Genomic DNA, 18,890 nt, shown 5'->3' with positions numbered 1-18,890 from the left:
TTATTTCTGGAGGAAGAGTGTGGAATGGAGGATGAAAGGCTTGCATGTACCTGGTTACAATTATATTATCTATACTTCATATAATGTCAGATTGGTGCAAATTGCAGCAATTACCTGGTTATACATGGATCAAAATTTGGCCAGTTTAGCAGAGACCAGCTTAATTTCGATCCATGTTTCGGTCTGTACAGTAAACTTGTTGGAAAATTGCTGCACCCACTACAGCCGGTGTCATGTCGAAAAATGCCCTCCGTCGGATAATGCCCGGGTCGGACTGCGCATGCTCCATAAGTGACGTCACTCCAGCTGATTTTACCGATCAGCTGGGGATGGCGCGTGCGCAGTCTGTCGGGGGCACAATCCGACGAGAGACAGAGCGGGGAAGAATCTAATGTCAGATTCTGACTCGCTCTGTAGCGCGTGCGCAGTCCGTTGGGGGCATTTCTCGACGAGAGACAGAGCGGGGAAGAATCTAATGTCAGATTCTATCTCGTGTACGATCAGTACACATATGGGACAAATTAAAGGGGCACCCTGAAATACTAAAAGGGCACTCTGGAATACTAAAGGGGCACCCTGAAATACAAAAAGGGCACTCTGGAATACTAAAGGGGCACCCTGAAATACTAAAAGGGCACTCTGGAATACTAAAGGGGCACGCCGACTGCAATACTAAAAGGGCACTCTGGAATACTAAAGGGGCACGCCGACTGCAATACTAAAAGGGCACTCTGGAATACTAAAGGGGCACGCCGACTGCAATAATAAAAGGGCACTCTGGAATACTAAAGGGGCACGCCGACTGCAATAATAAAAGGGCACTCTGGAATACTAAAGGGGCACGCCGACTGCAATAATAAAAGGGCACTCTGGAATACTAAAGGGGCACGCCGACTGCAATAATAAAGGGGCACTCTGAATGCAATAATAAAGGGGCACTCTGAATGCAATAATAAAGGGGCACTCTGACCGTGGGTCATAAAGGAGCTATGTGACTGGGACACATAACGGGGCACTCTGATAGGGACACTGGATGTAAAGGAGGACTCTAACGGGGACACTGGATGTAAAGGGGGACTCTGACGGGGACGCTGATGTAAAGAGGAACTCTGACGGGGTCACTTATGTAAAGGGAGACTCTGGGACACTGATATAAAGGGGGACTCTGATAGGGAAGCACTGGATGTAAAGGAGCACTCTAATGGGGACATGGATATAAAGGAGAACTCTGGCAGGGACACACTGGATGTAAAGGAGGACTCTGACGGAGGCACAGACACAGGCCAAACTACGGCGGGGGGACATGAACTGCATGACGGCGGGGACACAGGGTGGATGACGGCAGGGACAGGGGCTGAATGACGGCGGGGACAGAGGCTGAATGACAGGGGGAAACAGGCTGCATGATGAGGGTCACTGTCAGAGAAACGGCCATGCTGCAACTGGCAACTCCGCCAGTACTTCCAATGGCCGCAATGGACTCAGGCCATAGACTCATTGTCAGTGAAATGGCTGTGCTGCAACTGGCAAATTTGCCAGTACTTCCCATGGCTGCAATGGACTCAGGCCATAGACTAATTCACTGGCCTATAAAAGGACTCTGCTCAGCCCATCTGATTGCTGGATTGTCTTCAGCTCTTCCTGTTTCCTGTGCATTGCTACTTCCTGGATTCCAGTTTGACCCGGCTTGTTTCTGACCTGTCTGCTCTCTCTCCTGGCTTTGACCCACGGCTTCGTCTGACCCTTCGATCCTGCTCCAGTGTTTGACCCTCGGCTTGTGTGACCATCCTTGCTCTCTTGTCCTCTGCCTGACTTCCAGTGTACCGATCCCGGCTTGCTCAACGGACTTGCTTCTGCTCAATCCCCTTGTCTTGGCGACCTGTTTGGACTGATACCTGTGTATGACCCTCGGCCTGGCTTTTACCTGCACATTGCTTGATTCCCTGGAGGCCCTGCAAGTTGTTCCAGGATATCCTTGTGAACCTTTACCTGCACTCCACAAGCATTCAGTGCTCCTTGGGACGCGTCACCTCCTGTCCCACTTCCAGGGGTGATTCGCACCGAGCTGCAAGGGAAGCCCTCTCAGCATTTCGGCCTCTACCAAGAAGTGATCTGACAGTCACACTGATGAGGCACAAATGAGGAGGCACTCATTGGCATGATTTAGGCACAGATGGGCATGAGACACAGGTGGGCATAAATAGGGCAGAGATGGGCATGGATGAGGCAGAGATGGGCATGGATGAGGTAGGGGCGGTGCCCATCGGTGTGTACAGCGTGCGAGGAGAGAGCTAAACCAGACATGCAGCATTCTGTTGACAAATGATCGCTCTGTCGGAGCGATCACATGGTAAATGGCCCCTGTCGTTGGCCCTTTAACACAATCCGTGGGAAGCACGATTCGGATGTCTCTGTACGCCCTCCCAGAATAGGCCGACCACGTTGTAGCCATCATTGGGCTATGCCCTGGTCGACAAGTAGTTAATCCCCATAGTCTTAGCTATCCGATATTACCCGTAAAGCGGGGCTTTGCATTACCTATGTTCTGCAATATTTGGCCAAACTCAATCACCATGCCAGTCTCTGTGAAAATTAGGCGTTGCCCCCAAAAACTGTGTGTGGCTACTGGAGGTCCACTAGTATAAGTTTGCCAAGTATGGTGCCCTGAACCCCCGTGGTTTGGGCTCTACATTTATAGTAGCTTGGCCTGCTATGTTAATCTATTGCAGAGTCTTAGTCTGGAAATTTGAGGGGCTACAGCTAGGACCCCAAATGAGTCCGGGGGCCATATTTGGCACAGAGGTAGGGGGGTCCTTCCTTTACCACCCCAAACATTTTGGGGTTTGTTAGCTCAAAATTTCCTGATCAACTTTTTCTAGGGCCCCTTGAGAGTATGTGGCCACCGGGCCATACGGCACAGCAGGGAGTGCTGGATACCATTGGACTATTCTGCGGTGGTCAGCTAAAGTCTACCCCAATGCAGGTCCCTGTGAAAATAAAGCATTGGCCCCAAACAAATGTATGTGCCAAATTTGGTGCCCCTGAGCACCGTGGTTCGGCTACCACAGGGCCCTACATTTAAGCTAGCCTGGCCCATTATGTTAATCTATGGTGCAGCCGCGATCGGGAATTTGAGGGGCCACAGAGCGGGCCCCAAATTAGTCCAGAGGCCCAGAGGTAGGGAAGGTCTTCCTTTACCACCTCTACATTTTTGAGGTCGCTAGCCTGAAGTTTTATGGTCAGCTTTTTAGGGGGCCCCTTGGGAGTGTGTGGCCCTCGGGCACTAATACGGAGTGGGGATTGGTGAGTACTGCAGGAATCTCTGGACTCTTAGCTATTTAACAATATTTGCAGAGCCTGGCTCTGCAGTTCCTATGTCCTGCGGTGGTTGGGCAAATTCCACCCCCATGAAGGTCCTCATGAAAATTAAGCATTGGCCCCAAAAAAATTTTGTGGCCCCTGGGGGTCCTCTAGTAACCCTATACCAAGTTTGGTGCCCCTGGGCAACATCGTTCCGCTACCGTGGGGCCCTAGATTTAGGCTAGTTTGGCCTAGCCTATGGTAATATATGGCGCAGTAGGGAATTTTGGAGGGGCCACAGCGTGGGCCCCAAACATGTTCAGGGAACCTGGACTCTTTCAGGGCCTGGGCTGTGGCCCCTCAAATTCCCACCCCCATCAGAGTCATGGATTAACATAGCGGGCCAATGTACCATAAATTTAGTGCCCTGTGGTACCCAAATCACAGGGGGTTATGGTCACCAAACTTGGTACAGGGATACTAGCTGACCCCCAGGGTCACACACATTTTTTTGTGGACGATGCCTAATTTTCACGAGGACTGGCATGGGCGTCAAATTTGCACAAATACTGTAGAACATGGGTACCAGTGAGCCCTGCTCCGCAGGTAACATTGGATAGCTAAGAATATTGAGATTAATATGGTTTCCAGCAGTCCCTTCTCCACGGTACTGCCCCAGGGCCACACACTCCCAAGAGGCCCCTGAAAAAGTTGACCAGAAAATTTCAGGCTAGCTACTCCAACATTTTCAGAGTGGTAAAGGAAGATCTCCCCTACCACTGTGCCAAATATGGTCCCCTGGACTTGTTTGGTGCCCGAGCTGGGGCCCTGCAACTGTGCCCACTCGAAGATTGCCATACAGCACCAAGCTGACCTAAATTATGGGCCTAGTGGTACCTGAACCCTGGTGGCTAGGGGCCTCAAACGTGGCAGGGGCCACATGCTTTTTTCAGGACCAATGCTTAATTGTTACAGGGACCTGCATAGGGGTCGATTTGGCTAACCACTATGGAATACAGGAACTGCAGAGCAGCGCTATACAGATACTGCTGAATAGCTAAGAGTCCAGCTAAGAGTCCAGGGATTCCTGCAATATCCAGCACTCCCCGCTGCATGGTATGGGCCGAGGGCCGCAAACTCTCAAGTGGCCCTGGAAATAGTTGACCAGTACATTTTGGGCTAGCGACTCCAAAATGCTTGGTAAAGGGAGCCCTCCCCTACCTCCGTGCAAAATATGGCCCCCCAGACTAATTTGGGGCCCGAGCTATTTCCAGGGCCACTTGAGAGTTTGCCGCCCTCGGCCCGTACCATGCAGCGGGGAGTGCTGGATATTGCAGGAATCCCTGGACTCTTAGCTGGACTCTTAGCTATTCAGCAGTATCTGTATAGCGCTGCTCTGCAGTTTCTGTATTCCATAGTGGTTAGCCAAAATCGACCCCTATGCAGGTCCCTGTAACAATTAAGCATTGGTCCTGAAAAAAGCATGTGGCCCCTGCCACGTTTGAGGCCCCTAGCCACCAGGGTTCAGGTACCACTAGGCCCATAATTTAGGTCAGCTTGGTGCTGTATGGCAATCTTCGAGTGGGCACAGTTGCAGGGCCCCAGCTCGGGCACCAAACAAGTCCAGGGGACCATATTTGGCACAGTGGTAGGGGAGATCTTCCTTTACCACTCTGAAAATGTTGGAGTAGCTAGCCTGAAATTTTCTGGTCAACTTTTTCAGGGGCCTCTTGGGAGTGTGTGGCCCTGGGGCAGTACCGTGGAGAAGGGACTGCTGGAAACCATATTAATCTCAATATTCTTAGCTATCCAATGTTACCTGCGGAGCAGGGCTCACTGGTACCTATGTTCTACAGTATTTGTGCAAATTTGACGCCCATGCCAGTCCTCGTGAAAATTAGGCATCGTCCACAAAAAAATGTGTTTGACCCTGGGGGTCAGCTAGTATCCCTGTACCAAGTTTGGTGACCATAACCCCCTGTGATTTGGGTACCACAGGGCACTAAATTTATGGTACATTGGCCCGCTATGTTAATCCATGACTCTGATGGGGGTGGGAATTTGAGGGGCCACAGCCCAGGCCCTGAAAGAGTCCAGGTTCCCTGAACATGTTTGGGGCCCACGCTGTGGCCCCTCCAAAATTCCCTACTGCGCCATATATTACCATAGGCTAGGCCAAACTAGCCTAAATCTAGGGCCCCACGGTAGCGGAACGATGTTGCCCAGGGGCACCAAACTTGGTATAGGGTTACTAGAGGACCCCCAGGGGCCACAAAATTTTTTTGGGGCCAATGCTTAATTTTCATGAGGACCTTCATGGGGGTGGAATTTGCCCAACCACCGCAGGACATAGGAACTGCAGAGCCAGGCTCTGCAAATATTGTTAAATAGCTAAGAGTCCAGAGATTCCTGCAGTACTCACGAATCCCCACTCCGTATTAGTGCCCGAGGGCCACACACTCCCAAGGGGCCCCCTAAAAAGCTGACCATAAAACTTCAGGCTAGCGACCTCAAAAATGTAGAGGTGGTAAAGGAAGACCTTCCCTACCTCTGGGCCTCTGGACTAATTTGGGGCCCGCTCTGTGGCCCCTCAAATTCCCGATCGCGGCTGCACCATAGATTAACATAATGGGCCAGGCTAGCTTAAATGTAGGGCCCTGTGGTAGCCGAACCACGGTGCTCAGGGGCACCAAATTTGGCACATACATTTGTTTGGGGCCAATGCTTTATTTTCACAGGGACCTGCATTGGGGTAGACTTTAGCTGACCACCGCAGAATAGTCCAATGGTATCCAGCACTCCCTGCTGTGCCGTATGGCCCGGTGGCCACATACTCTCAAGGGCCCTAGAAAAAGTTGATCAGGAAATTTTGAGCTAACAAACCCCAAAATGTTTGGGGTGGTAAAGGAAGGACCCCCCTACCTCTGTGCCAAATATGGCCCCCGGACTCATTTGGGGTCCTAGCTGTAGCCCCTCAAATTTCCAGACTAAGACTCTGCAATAGATTAACATAGCAGGCCAAGCTACTATAAATGTAGAGCCCAAACCATGGGGGTTCAGGGCAACATACTTGGCAAACTTATACTAGAGGACCTCAAGTAGCCACACACATTTTTTGGGGGCAACGCCTAATTTTCACAGAGACTGGCATGGTGATTGAGTTTGGCCAAATATTGCAGAACATAGGTAATGCAAAGCCCCGCTTTACGGGTAATATCGGATAGCTAAGACTATGGGGATTAACTACTTGTCGACCAGGGCATAGCCCAATGATGGCTACAGCGTGGTCGGCCTATTCTGGGAGGGCGTACAGAGACATCCGAATCGTGCTTCCCACGGATTGTGTTAAAGGGCCAACGACAGGGGCCATTTACCATGTGATCGCTCCATCCAATGACAGAGCGATCATTTGTCAACAGAACGCTGCATGTCTGGTTTAGCTCTCTCTTCGCACGCTGTACACACCGATGGGCACCGCCCCTACCTCATCCATGCCCATCTCTGCCTCATCCATGCCCATCTCTGCCCTATTTATGCCCACCTGTGTCTCATGCCCATCTGTGCCTAAATCATGCCAATGAGTGCCTCCTCATTTGATCCTCATCAGTGTATCCCTCATCATGCAGCCTGTTTCCCCCTGTCATTCAGCCTCTGTCCCCGCCGTCATTCAGCCCCTGTCGTCATCCACCCTGTGTCCCCGCCGTCATGCAGTTCATGTCCCCCCGCCGTAGTTTGGCCTGTGTCTGTGCCTCCGTCAGAGTCCTCCTTTACATCCAGTGTGTCCCTGTCAGAGTCCTCCTTTACATCCAGTGTCCCCGTTAGAGTCCTCCTTTACATCCAGTGTGTCCCTGTCAGAGTCCTCCTTTACATCCGTGTCCCCATTAGAGTGCTCCTTTACATCTAGTGCTTCCCTATCAGAGTCCCCCTTTATATCAGTGTCCCAGAGTCTCCCTTTACATCAGTGACCCCGTCAGAGTTCCTCTTTACATCAGTGTCCCCGTCAGAGTCCCCCTTTACATCCAGTGTCCCCGTTAGAGTCCTCCTTTACATCAGTGTCCCTATCAGAGTGCCCCGTTATGTGTCCCAGTCACATAGCTCCTTTATGACCCACGGTCAGAGTGCCCCTTTATTATTGCATTCAGAGTGCCCCTTTAATATTGCAGTCGGCGTGCCCCTTTAGTATTCCAGAGTGCCCTTTTATTATTGCAGTCGGCGTGCCCCTTTAGTATTCCAGAGTGCCCTTTTATTATTGCAGTCGGCGTGCCCCTTTAGTATTCCAGAGTGCCCTTTTATTATTGCAGTCGGCGTGCCCCTTTAGTATTCCAGAGTGCCCTTTTATTATTGCAGTCGGCGTGCCCCTTTAGTATTCCAGAGTGCCCTTTTATTATTGCAGTCGGCGTGCCCCTTTAGTATTCCAGAGTGCCCTTTTATTATTGCAGTCGGCGTGCCCCTTTAGTATTCCAGAGTGCCCTTTTAGTATTGCAGTCGGCGTGCCCCTTTAGTATTCCAGAGTGCCCTTTTCGTATTGCAGTCGGCGTGCCCCTTTAGTATTCCAGAGTGCCTTTTTGTACTGCAGTTGGCGTGCCCCTTTAGTATTCCAGAGTGCCCTTTTAGTATTTCAGGGTGCCCCTTTAGTATTCCAGAGTGCCCTTTTAGTATTTCAGGGTGCCCCTTTAATTTGTCCCATATGTGTACTGATCGTACAGAGCGAGATAGAATCTGACATTAGATTCTTCCCCGCTCTGTCTCTCGTTGAGAAATGCCCCCAACGGACTGCGCACGCGCTACAGAGTGAGTCAGAATCTGACATTAGATTCTTCCCCGCTCACTCTCTCGTCGGATTGTGCCCCCGACGGACTGCGCACGCGCCAACCCCAGCTGATCGGTAATATCAGCTGGAGTGACGTCACTTACGGAGCATGCGCAGTCCGACCCGGGCATTATCCGACGGAGGGCATTTTTCGACATGACACCGGCACCACTGATCAGTCAGTGTATTCTGATGGCAGGGAAGTCTACCCGCTGTCAGAATACAGTAGCTCAGTGGGAAGGATTCCTTCATTCACAATGAATATGTGGATTGAGGAATCGAGTCATTTTCTTTCGTTCAACCTCCTGGTTAAATATAAAAAAAAAAAGACTTCTGTATGTCATCTTCATCTTAATACAACACTTCGACAAGCCTGATACCACATCTACTCCCCCATTACAGCCAGAGAAAAAATATGTCCATATATTGCAGGGACTGACCTCTCTGTTGATTCCTTTCACAACGATAGCTGGATCCAGAGGGAGGCGACAACATTTCACCTCTTCAAAGAACTGATCCAGATCAATCAGACCCAATTTCAGAGTTTCCTATAGGACAAAAAGTATTTCATTCATTTACAGATGGGGCCGGTGAGGGAAGAGAGTGGAGTGGCTAGGGGTCATGGGGGATTTGGACAGCTTCCTAATAATGTGCCTGGATTTACCCCCTATCGCTTTTATGTTATCCCTTACCCTGATAAAGCCCCTGGACTTATTTTATATCCCCTTTATTTTATTCTTTACCCTGATATTGTTTCTGGATTCATCCCCTAACCCCCATTTCGTTATCCCTTACCCCTGATAATGTCACTGGGCTCACCTCCTATCCTCTTAATATTATCCCTTTCCGCGATAATGTCCCTGGACTAACCTCATATTCCCTTTATATTAGCCCTTACCCCTGATAACGCCACTTAGGCTCACCTACTATCCTTATTATATTATCCCTTTACCCTGATAATGTCCTTGGGCTCCCCTCCTATCCCCAACTCCTTATCCCTTACCCTTGATTATGTCTCTAGATTCAGCTCTTATCTCCTTTTGTATTATCTTTTACCCTAATAATGTTACTGACCTTACTCCTTAAGCCAACCATTGATGGCTCAAACCATATCCGAATGGCTGTTGGATTTTACATGTGATTATTACCAGCGGTTATTATAGCTGCTAGCAGTAATCACTGTATTCTCCTGGCGGAGACAGCTTTCACTGCCAGGAGAACACAATTTCTCTGCGGAAGAGATTCCCTCATCAACATTGACTTTGTTGTTGGGGGAATCAAACTATTTTCTTTCCTACAACCCGTAGTGGCAGGAAAGAAAATTGCTCCATCTCTGACCGGCTTTATATATTTTGTGATATTGGCTGATTAAGCTCAGTGGTGGTGAGCCTTTTTAATGAGTAATGCCAGTCTGAACTTTGGTTAAAGGGCTTTCTAGCCCACTTTTATTAAAAGGAAAAACAAGGTCTTGACAACAGGTTGCCCACACAGAGGTGCCCACGCAGAGGTTTTCCAACAGCAAAACAGCAAAACAAACAACAAAAAATGCTAAGTCATCTGCCTTTTTTCGGTAAAACCTCTGCTCTCATCTCTGTCCTCCTAGACCAGTGATGGAGAACCTTGGCACCCTAGATGTTTTGAAACTACATTTCCCCTGATGCTCAACTACATGGCAGAGTTCACGATCATCATGGGAAATGTAGTTCCAAAACATCTGGGGTGCCAAGGTTCACCATCACTGTCCTAGACGGACCATGGGGTCTTCAGGCTTACTCAGCCTTAGGTACAGCACCTTGCTGCATTGGGCCTACTCCTGGCCTCTAGATAGGGTTCTCCTAGCACCCTGGGCTCTCTCACTTTCTTCAGATTAACAGACCCAGTCCACTGGTCATACTAGCTCTCTCAATATTGCCTATTCACTCAACTATTCCAACTCTAAAATGTATATGGATTTGATAATGCCTATTTTCAATATAAGTAAAAGAGAGGAAAAGGAGGTTGTACAGAGATAAGGGCTACATTGTGAATTCAGCACTAACATTTTCAAGTCTTCTGTTTAATATTAAAATATTGACTGTATTATTAATTATGAGATATAATAATAAAATTTAAAAAGGGGCAATGATACAATTGGAAACTTTATGTTGTCGTAGTTGGATTTCTTATTTTTGAAATTCTGTGGTAACCACACATGGACATCTCCCGGTCATTTATATCTAGAATACTAAATCTGTCCTGTTAGAAATCACAAAGCCCCAGAGATGTCAGAGAAGCTTCCTCTCTGACTGAGTTGGAGATAAAAGGAAAAATTGAGAAAATCCATCATCACATCGAAAGCTTCACACTGCTACCCCTGCTGAAGGAGACTTTATCTTTCTAAAATGACACCTTTGTGATAAAGACAAGCATCTGCCAAATGACAGGTAACCAGAACAATAGTACACATGGGGAGCATTCCGTAAAATATGATTGGTAATCTGTTTTACCAGCACATTTTGGATAAAAGGAATTTGCATCTTATCTTGAGCTCAGTTTCACAGTTTTTTTATTTTCAGTTACCACATAAATGGGAGACGTAAAATCCTCAGAGTAGCTATGAATGGTTGCCACGGGTTACAGTACATATGGCGTGGCTGCACGGTGTCAGTTGATGATGGAAGCATGGCAGAAGTGAGATGATATTATGTTGATTAGATTATATTTTTGCTAATTTGGAGATGAATGGGTTGACAAATGTTCACAATTTATAATCTGAAAACAGCTTAGGCCTGCAGACCTGTATTAACACCTAGCTGCCAATGGGGCTCTTACAGAGCCTGTAGGATGTGGCTGTAGATAAAAGTAATCAAACTACCTCGTAATACCTCAAAAGAATTCCACAGACCTTGCAACTGCAAAAGCAGCAGGGAAGAAGAGTTGGATTCCCCAGTGTATTTGCTTTTTTTTTTTGCTACAAGATGGCGCTGGAGTATGACATGGATTATTAGGCAGTGCAGGTGTTGTAGGACCCAACAGAGGTCCCTAAATGCATGATAGCAGTGTGTAGAATAGTCACATAGAGGTAATGCCAGCCCTGCTTCTGCCAACAGTGGGGCTAAAAAAATTACTCACATACCCTGTTGACAGATGCGGGACTCTGGACAACCCCTGTAAAAGTGCGCGCTACTCCTCAACTCTCTCTCCTCCCTTATCTAATGATTGTTTGGAACTAAGGATTATGCCATCACCTGGGAAAAGGATGACTAAAATACATAAACATGGAAATAATTGATTGTTCAAGTTAAGTAAGGAAAAGGCTTTCTGTTTCTGGACTCCTTCTCCTACCTTCTATTGGGAATGTCTCCTGGCAACGAATTGTGTCTGTGCCTGTAGCCGGTATGTGTTAGGAGGGAATCTGGGAATCTGATTGGCTGTGTGTTGGCGCCAAAAGATACAAGTCTCCACCCCACTTGTTCTTGATATATCAACAACCCACCTGTTTGTAGCCCTTTGCCATGTTGTGCCAAACTTCATTCCACAGGCTTCCCATGACATCCCCAGCCATTAGCCCTTCTATTCAAAAGGAATGAAAAGTCCACACCAACAGTAAAGTTTCCAGCACTTTACTGATGTTTCTTCAGAATGTAGCACCCTCCTAGATAGGTTGCTTGAAATGTTAGGTAAGATTAGGGTACTTGTCCAGGAGGAGAAGTTCCCAGCCTGCTGCCCTTCTGGGCAAAACAGCTGAAGTTTCACACGTGCTCATCAAAGTCCCAGATCAGCCAAAGCTGGGGGGCCTGTTTTAGTGATCATCAAGGTCCCAGCTGTGTCAGAGCTACTACTATACTAGTGTGGGAAAAGAGCCTGGGACAAAACTTTTGGGCCCTTTTGGGTGTGAACGTTACAAGAAGATGGCAGTAACCAGTCACATTACATAGACATACTACCCATGGTCACTTGAGATTACTTTGTCAATCACATATTGTGGATATACCATGGTAGTCATTATGTGAAAGCAGAGCATCGTACATCACCCTTAAGCCCTTTGCAAGGTTTCTCTTCCTCCCAGGGTCATTAGTACAGGCAGTCCCCGGGTTACGAACAAGATAGGTTCTGTAGGTTTGTTTTTAAGATGAATTTGTTTGTAAGTTGCAATGGGTAAATTTTTTAGGTGTACCTTCAGCAAAATAAAATATTTAAGCTTTGGATAGCATAGGGAAGGGTTTACTGACCATGCAATGATGTGGGAATGCTGACTGGTCCACCGGACAGTAGGTAGCAGCAAGATGGTGGTTACCGGGACCAGCATGACGTCATGCTGCCTCCGTTCTCAAGTATGAGTTGTATGTAATTTTTGGATGTTTGTAACTCAGGGACTGCCTGTACTCACTCTGTAGGCTCTGGCTTGCCAAAGGCTGTACGTATCTAGCTAACGACTCCCTACTTGTTGTTCCAGAAACAGGATTACTGCACCTCTAGCTGCAGTACACTTCTTCCAGGTTCTCCAGAGTGATAGAACTCACTGCAGAGAACACTTAGCCTTGCCTGAAAGGCCTTTTGCAAAACCACGGTAGCCTCCACCAACCCTAAAAGGCATAAAGACTACTCTTCTAGATGTAGAACTACCTCACTCTGTCCTTCAGCTCTATCCAGAGCCTCTACACAGCTGACAACATCTGCATGCTGATGGGGTATCTGGCTTCCGTCCCTGGACTGCTCCCAACCTGGCATATATATGCCCACTGATTCACTCATGACATCACTACAGTAGGGCTATAGCTAAAAGGGACCTATCACCTGATTACACTATTCTCTCTTACCACACACTGTCTTGGGACAAAGCCACCTAGTGGCAGACTAGATAACCGTCCCACTTACACTTTTGAAAACTCAGTTGGAGAACACTGTTCACGTCAGGCATGAGTATCTCCAAAGTTGTGAGCTCATGCAAAGGGGACATAGCATAGGTCACAGTCCCCAACTACCCTGCAGAGCCCTGTGCCAAGAGTATTCCAGTGTGCTCAAAGGAACCACACCTATGTTTATGCATACATGGGTTGAACAGTACTCCACACTGTCTAGGAACCCCCATTTATTATTCCTAGAGCAGAAAAATATTTGTTATAGGGAGAATAAAATGATTACTTCTGAAAGTATTCATTGAAGGCCTTATAGAACACCCTAGGGACTGACAAAATTGTTAAATAGACCCTGTTTAAAGAAGTCATGATATGTTTAGACTTCCTGCGATTGGGATTATGCACTGATGTCGGAAATTCTAACCCCTACCCAGACACCCAGCTGATTGGTCCATAGAACCTATGGCCACTTCAGGAGGCAAGTATTCTCGTTGCAGCAGGTGAGGTAACAACCAGGTGATAGGCAAATGATCAAAATCCTTCCCACATGGATACTTCTATAAATTTAGTGGCAAATGCTCAAAATCTATCCCACATTCACACCTCTATAAATTGAGAACAAATGTTCAAAATCTATCCCACATGCACACCTCTATAAATTGAGTGGCATGAAAAATGACCATTGTATTTGTCTAGAGAGTGATTCGAAGATACACTATAATGTCAAAAATATTGGGACACCTACCTTTTCACGCACAAAATTTAATGGCAGACCAGTCTTAGTCTGTAGGGTTCAATGGTGATTTGGCCCACCCTTTGCAGCTGTAACAGCTTCAACTCTTCTGTGAAGGCTGTCCACAAGGTTTAGGAGTGTGTCTATGGGAATGTTTGACCATTCTTCCATAAGCACATTTGTGAGGTCAGGTACTGATTTTGGACGAGAAGGCCTGGCGTGCAGTCTGCACTCTAATTCATCCCAAAGGTGTTCTATCGGGTTGAGAGCAGGACTCTGCAGGCCAGTCAAGTTCCTCCACCCCAAACTCACTCATCTATGTCTTTATGGACCTTGCTTTGTGTGCTGGTCCAAATCATTTGGTGGAGGGGGGATTATGGTGTGGGGTGGTTTTCAGTGGCGGCTGGTGCTCAAAATTTTTGGGGGGGCGCAAAAAGAAAAATGTAATAGGTATTGCTTCGCGTCAAAAAACGCAGTAAAAAATTGCGTGACTTTGAAGTCATGGTACAGGCATGGCATACGTGATGGTACAGGCATGGCATAGGTGATGGTACAGGCATGGCACAGGTGATGGTACAGGCATGGCACAGATATGGTATAGGCATGTCACAGGTCATGGTACAGGAGATGGTATATGCCCCCTTTCAATGCAGTGACCAGCGTACATGCCCCCTTTCAATGCAGTGACCAGCGTACATGCCCCCTTTCAATGCAGAGACCAGTGTACATGCCCCCTTCAATGCAGAGTTCAGCGTGCGTGCCCCCTTCAATGCAATGAACATTGTGCTGTGCCCCCTTCAATGCAATAAACACTGTGCTATGCCCCCTTCAATGCAATAAACACTGTGCTGTGCCCCCACAATGCAGAGTTCAGCGTGCATGCCCCCTTCAATGCAACTGTGCTGTGCCCCCTTCAATGCAATGAACAATGTGCTGTGCCCCCTTCAATGCAATAAACACTGTGCTGTGCCCAATTCAATGCAATAAACACTGTGCTATGCCCCCTTCAATGCAATGAACACTGTGCTGTGCCCCAACAATGCAGAGTTCAGCGTGCATGCCCCCTTCAATGCAACACTGTGCTGTGCCCCCTTCAATGCAATAAACACTGTGCTGTGCCCCCTTCAATGCAATAAACACTGTGCTGTGCCCCCACAATGCAGAGTTCAGCGTGCATGCCCCCTTCAATGCAACTGTGCTGTGCCCCCTTCAATGCAATGAACAATGTGCTGTGCCCCCTTCAATGCAATAAACACTGTGCTGTGCCCAATTCAATGCAATAAACACTGTGCTATGCCCCCTTCAATGCAATGAACACTGTGCTGTGCCCCAACAATGCAGAGTTCAGCGTGCATGCCCCCTTCAATGCAACACTGTGCTGTGCCCCCTTCAATGCAATAAACACTGTGCTGTGCCCCCTTCAATGCAATAAACACTGTGCTGTGCCCCCTTCAATGCAATAAACACTGTGCCCCCTTCAATGCAATGAACTCTGTGCTGTGCCCCAACAATGCAGAGTTCAGTGTGCATGCCCCCTTCAATGCAACTGTGCTGTGCCCCCTTCAATGCAATGAACACTGTGCTGTGCCCCCTTCAATGCAATGAACACTGTGCTGTGCCCCCTTCAATGCAATAAACACTGTGCCCCCTTCAATGCAATGAACTCTGTGCTGTGCCCCCACAATGCAGAGTTCAGCATGCATGCCCCCTTCAATGCAATGAACACTGTGCTGTGCCCCAACAATGCAGAGTTCAGCGTGCATGCCCCCTTCAATGCAACACTGTGCTGTGCCCCCTTCAATGCAATAAACACTGTGCTGTGCCCCCTTCAATGCAATAAACACTGTGCTGTGCCCCCACAATGCAGAGTTCAGCGTGCATGCCCCCTTCAATGCAACTGTGCTGTGCCCCCTTCAATGCAATGAACAATGTGCTGTGCCCCCTTCAATGCAATAAACACTGTGCTGTGCCCAATTCAATGCAATAAACACTGTGCTATGCCCCCTTCAATGCAATGAACACTGTGCTGTGCCCCAACAATGCAGAGTTCAGCGTGCATGCCCCCTTCAATGCAACACTGTGCTGTGCCCCCTTCAATGCAATAAACACTGTGCTGTGCCCCCTTCAATGCAATAAACACTGTGCTGTGCCCCCTTCAATGCAATAAACACTGTGCCCCCTTCAATGCAATGAACTCTGTGCTGTGCCCCAACAATGCAGAGTTCAGCGTGCATGCCCCCTTCAATGCAACTGTGCTGTGCCCCCTTCAATGCAATGAACACTGTGCTGTGCCCCCTTCAATGCAATGAACACTGTGCTGTGCCCCCTTCAATGCAATAAACACTGTGCCCCCTTCAATGCAATGAACTCTGTGCTGTGCCCCCACAATGCAGAGTTCAGCATGCATGCCCCCTTCAATGCAACTGTTCCGTGCCCCCATCAATGCAGAGTTCAGCGTGCGAGCCCCTTTCAATGCAGAGCGCCACAGCATTGTCCCCAATCACTGCAGAGCGCCACAGCATTGTCCCCAATGATTGCAGAGCGCCACAGCATTGTCCCCCAATGATTGCAGAGCGCCACAGCATTGTCCCCCAATGATTGCAGAGCGCCACAGCATTGTCCCCCAATGATTGCAGAGCGCCACAGCATTGTCCCCCAATGATTGCAGAGCGCCACAGCTTTGTCCCCCAATGATTGCAGAGCGCCACAGCTTTGTCCCCCAATGATTGCAGAGCGCCACAGCATTGTCCCCCAATGATTGCAGAGCGCCACAGCATTGTCCCCCAATGATTGCAGAGCGCCACAGCATTGTCCCCCAATGATTGCAGAGCGCCACAGCATTGTCCCCCAATGATTGCAGAGCGCCACAGCATTGTCCCCCAATGATTGCAGAGTGCCACAGCTTTGTCCCCCAATGATTGCAGAGCGCCACAGCTTTGTCCCCCAATGATTGCAGAGCGCCACAGCATTGTCCCCCAATGATTGCAGAGCGCCACAGCATTGTCCCCCAATGATTGCAGAGCGCCACAGCATTGTCCCCCAATGATTGCAGAGCGCCACAGCATTGTCCCCCAATGATTGCAGAGCGCCACAGCATTGTCCCCCAATGATTGCAGAGCGCCACAGCATTGTCCCCCAATGATTGCAGAGCGCCACAGCATTGTCCCCCAATGATTGCAGAGCGCCACAGCTTTGTCCCCCAATGATTGCAGAGCGCCACAGCTTTGTCCCCCAATGATTGCAGAGCGCCACAGCATTGTCCCCCAATGATTGCAGAGCGCCACAGCATTGTCCCCCAATGATTGCAGAGCGCCACAGCTTTGTCCCCCAATGATTGCAGAGCGCCACAGCATTGTCCCCCAATGATTGCAGAGCGCCACAGCATTGTCCCCCAATGATTGCAGACCGCCACAGCATTGTCCCCCAATGATTGCAGAGCGCCACAGCTTTGTCCCCCAATGATTGCAGAGCGCCACAGCTTTGTCCCCCAATGATTGCAGAGCGCCACAGCTTTGTTCCCCAATGATTGCAGAGCGCCACAGCATTGTCCCCCAATGATTGCAGAGCGCCACAGCATTGTCCCCCAATGATTGCAGAGCGCCACAGCATTGTCCCCCAATGATTGCAGAGCGCCACAGCATTGTCCCCCAATGATTGCAGAGCGCCACAGCATTGTCCCCCAATGATTGCAGAGCGCCACAGCATTGTCCCCCAATGATTGCAGAGCGCCACAGCATTGTCCCCCAATGATTGCAGAGCGCCACAGCTTTGTCCCCCAATGATTGCAGAGCGCCACAGCTTTGTCCCCCAATGATTGCAGAGCGCCACAGCATTGTCCCCCAATGATTGCAGAGCGCCACAGCATTGTCCCCCAATGATTGCAGAGCGCCACAGCTTTGTCCCCCAATGATTGCAGAGCGCCACAGCTTTGTCCCCCAATGATTGCAGAGCGCCACAGCATTGTCCCCCAATGATTGCAGAGCGCCACAGCATTGTCCCCCAATGATTGCAGAGCGCCACAGCATTGTCCCCCAATGATTGCAGACCGCCACAGCATTGTCCCCCAATGATTGCAGAGCGCCACAGCTTTGTCCCCCAATGATTGCAGAGCGCCACAGCTTTGTCCCCCAATGATTGCAGAGTGCCACAGCTTTGTCCCCCAATGATTGCAGAGCGCCACATCATTGTCCCCCAATGATTGCAGAGCGCCACAGCATTGTCCCCCAATGATTGCAGAGCGCCACAGCATTGTCCCCCAATGATTGCAGAGCGCCACAGCATTGTCCCCCAATGATTGCAGAGCGCCACAGCATTGTCCCCCAATGATTGCAGAGCGCCACAGCATTGTACCCCAATGATTGCAGAGCGCCACAGCATTGTCCCCCAATGATTGCAGAGTGTCAGCGTGCGTGCTCCGTTCAAACTTACCTGGCGGCGGCGCGGCTCAGCTTCTTCCTCCTCTTCTGCGGCGGGTCCTTCTCCCTCGTCGTCTCGGCGGCGGGAACCGGCGGGCGGCCTCTCCTCTTCTCTGAGCGGCGGTGACGGTGAGTGATTGACGCACGCACCGGCACCGCCCCCATTGCGACATCAGCGATATCCTGGATGATGATTGGTCCAGGCTGTAGACTGGACCAATCACAGCCAGGATATCAGAAAGTGGGGGTGTCCAACCGCAAAGACTTGCGCCCAGGATACCCCCCTACCTCCCCAGAAGGCAGCCAATCGGCGCCTCTTCTGGGAGGTAACCCCACCCCCCCCCCAGCCACCAGTTCCTTGGGTTCAGGCCGGCGAACCCAATTTTTTTTTTGAACAACTTTATTTGTTCGTTTTGTTTTTTTTTTTTTTTTTTCGTTTTTTTTTTTTCTTTTTTTTTTTAGGGGTAGGGGGGGCGGCGCCCTGGCGCCCCCTATGCACGGGCCGCCACTGGTGGTTTTTCAGGGGTTAGGCTTGGCCCCTTAGGGAACTCTTAAGACATCAGCATACCAAGACATTTTGGACAATTTTATGCTCCAAACTTTGTGAAAACCGTTTGGGGATGGCCCCTTCCTGTTCTACCATGACTGTGCACCAATGTACAAAGCAAGGTCCATAATGACATGGATGAGAAAGTTTGGGGTGGAGGAACTTGAGTGGCCTGCACAGAGACCGGACCTCAATCAAACAGAACACCTTTGGGATGAGTTAGAGTGGAGACTGCGAGCCAGGCCTT

General features: G+C 49.2%; 1 protein-coding gene across 3 annotated transcripts in view; it reads right to left on the bottom strand.

Annotated features, from left to right (window-relative positions):
• PIK3C2G (phosphatidylinositol-4-phosphate 3-kinase catalytic subunit type 2 gamma) overlaps positions 1–18,890 on the bottom strand; it is a 208,424-nt gene that overhangs the window by 65,334 nt on the left and 124,200 nt on the right. For all 3 annotated transcript variants that reach the window (XM_082255684.1, XM_082255683.1, XM_082255685.1), the window contains one exon: positions 8,551–8,658. In XM_082255684.1, the coding sequence (XP_082111810.1) occupies positions 8,551–8,658 (108 nt within the window). The remainder of the gene's footprint in view (positions 1–8,550; positions 8,659–18,890) is intronic.

This window comes from Pelophylax lessonae (genome assembly GCF_965119305.1).
Source record: "Pelophylax lessonae genome assembly, chromosome: 4".
NCBI lineage: Eukaryota > Metazoa > Chordata > Amphibia > Anura > Ranidae > Pelophylax > Pelophylax lessonae.
This window is presented reverse-complemented; position numbering and strand designations above follow the sequence as displayed.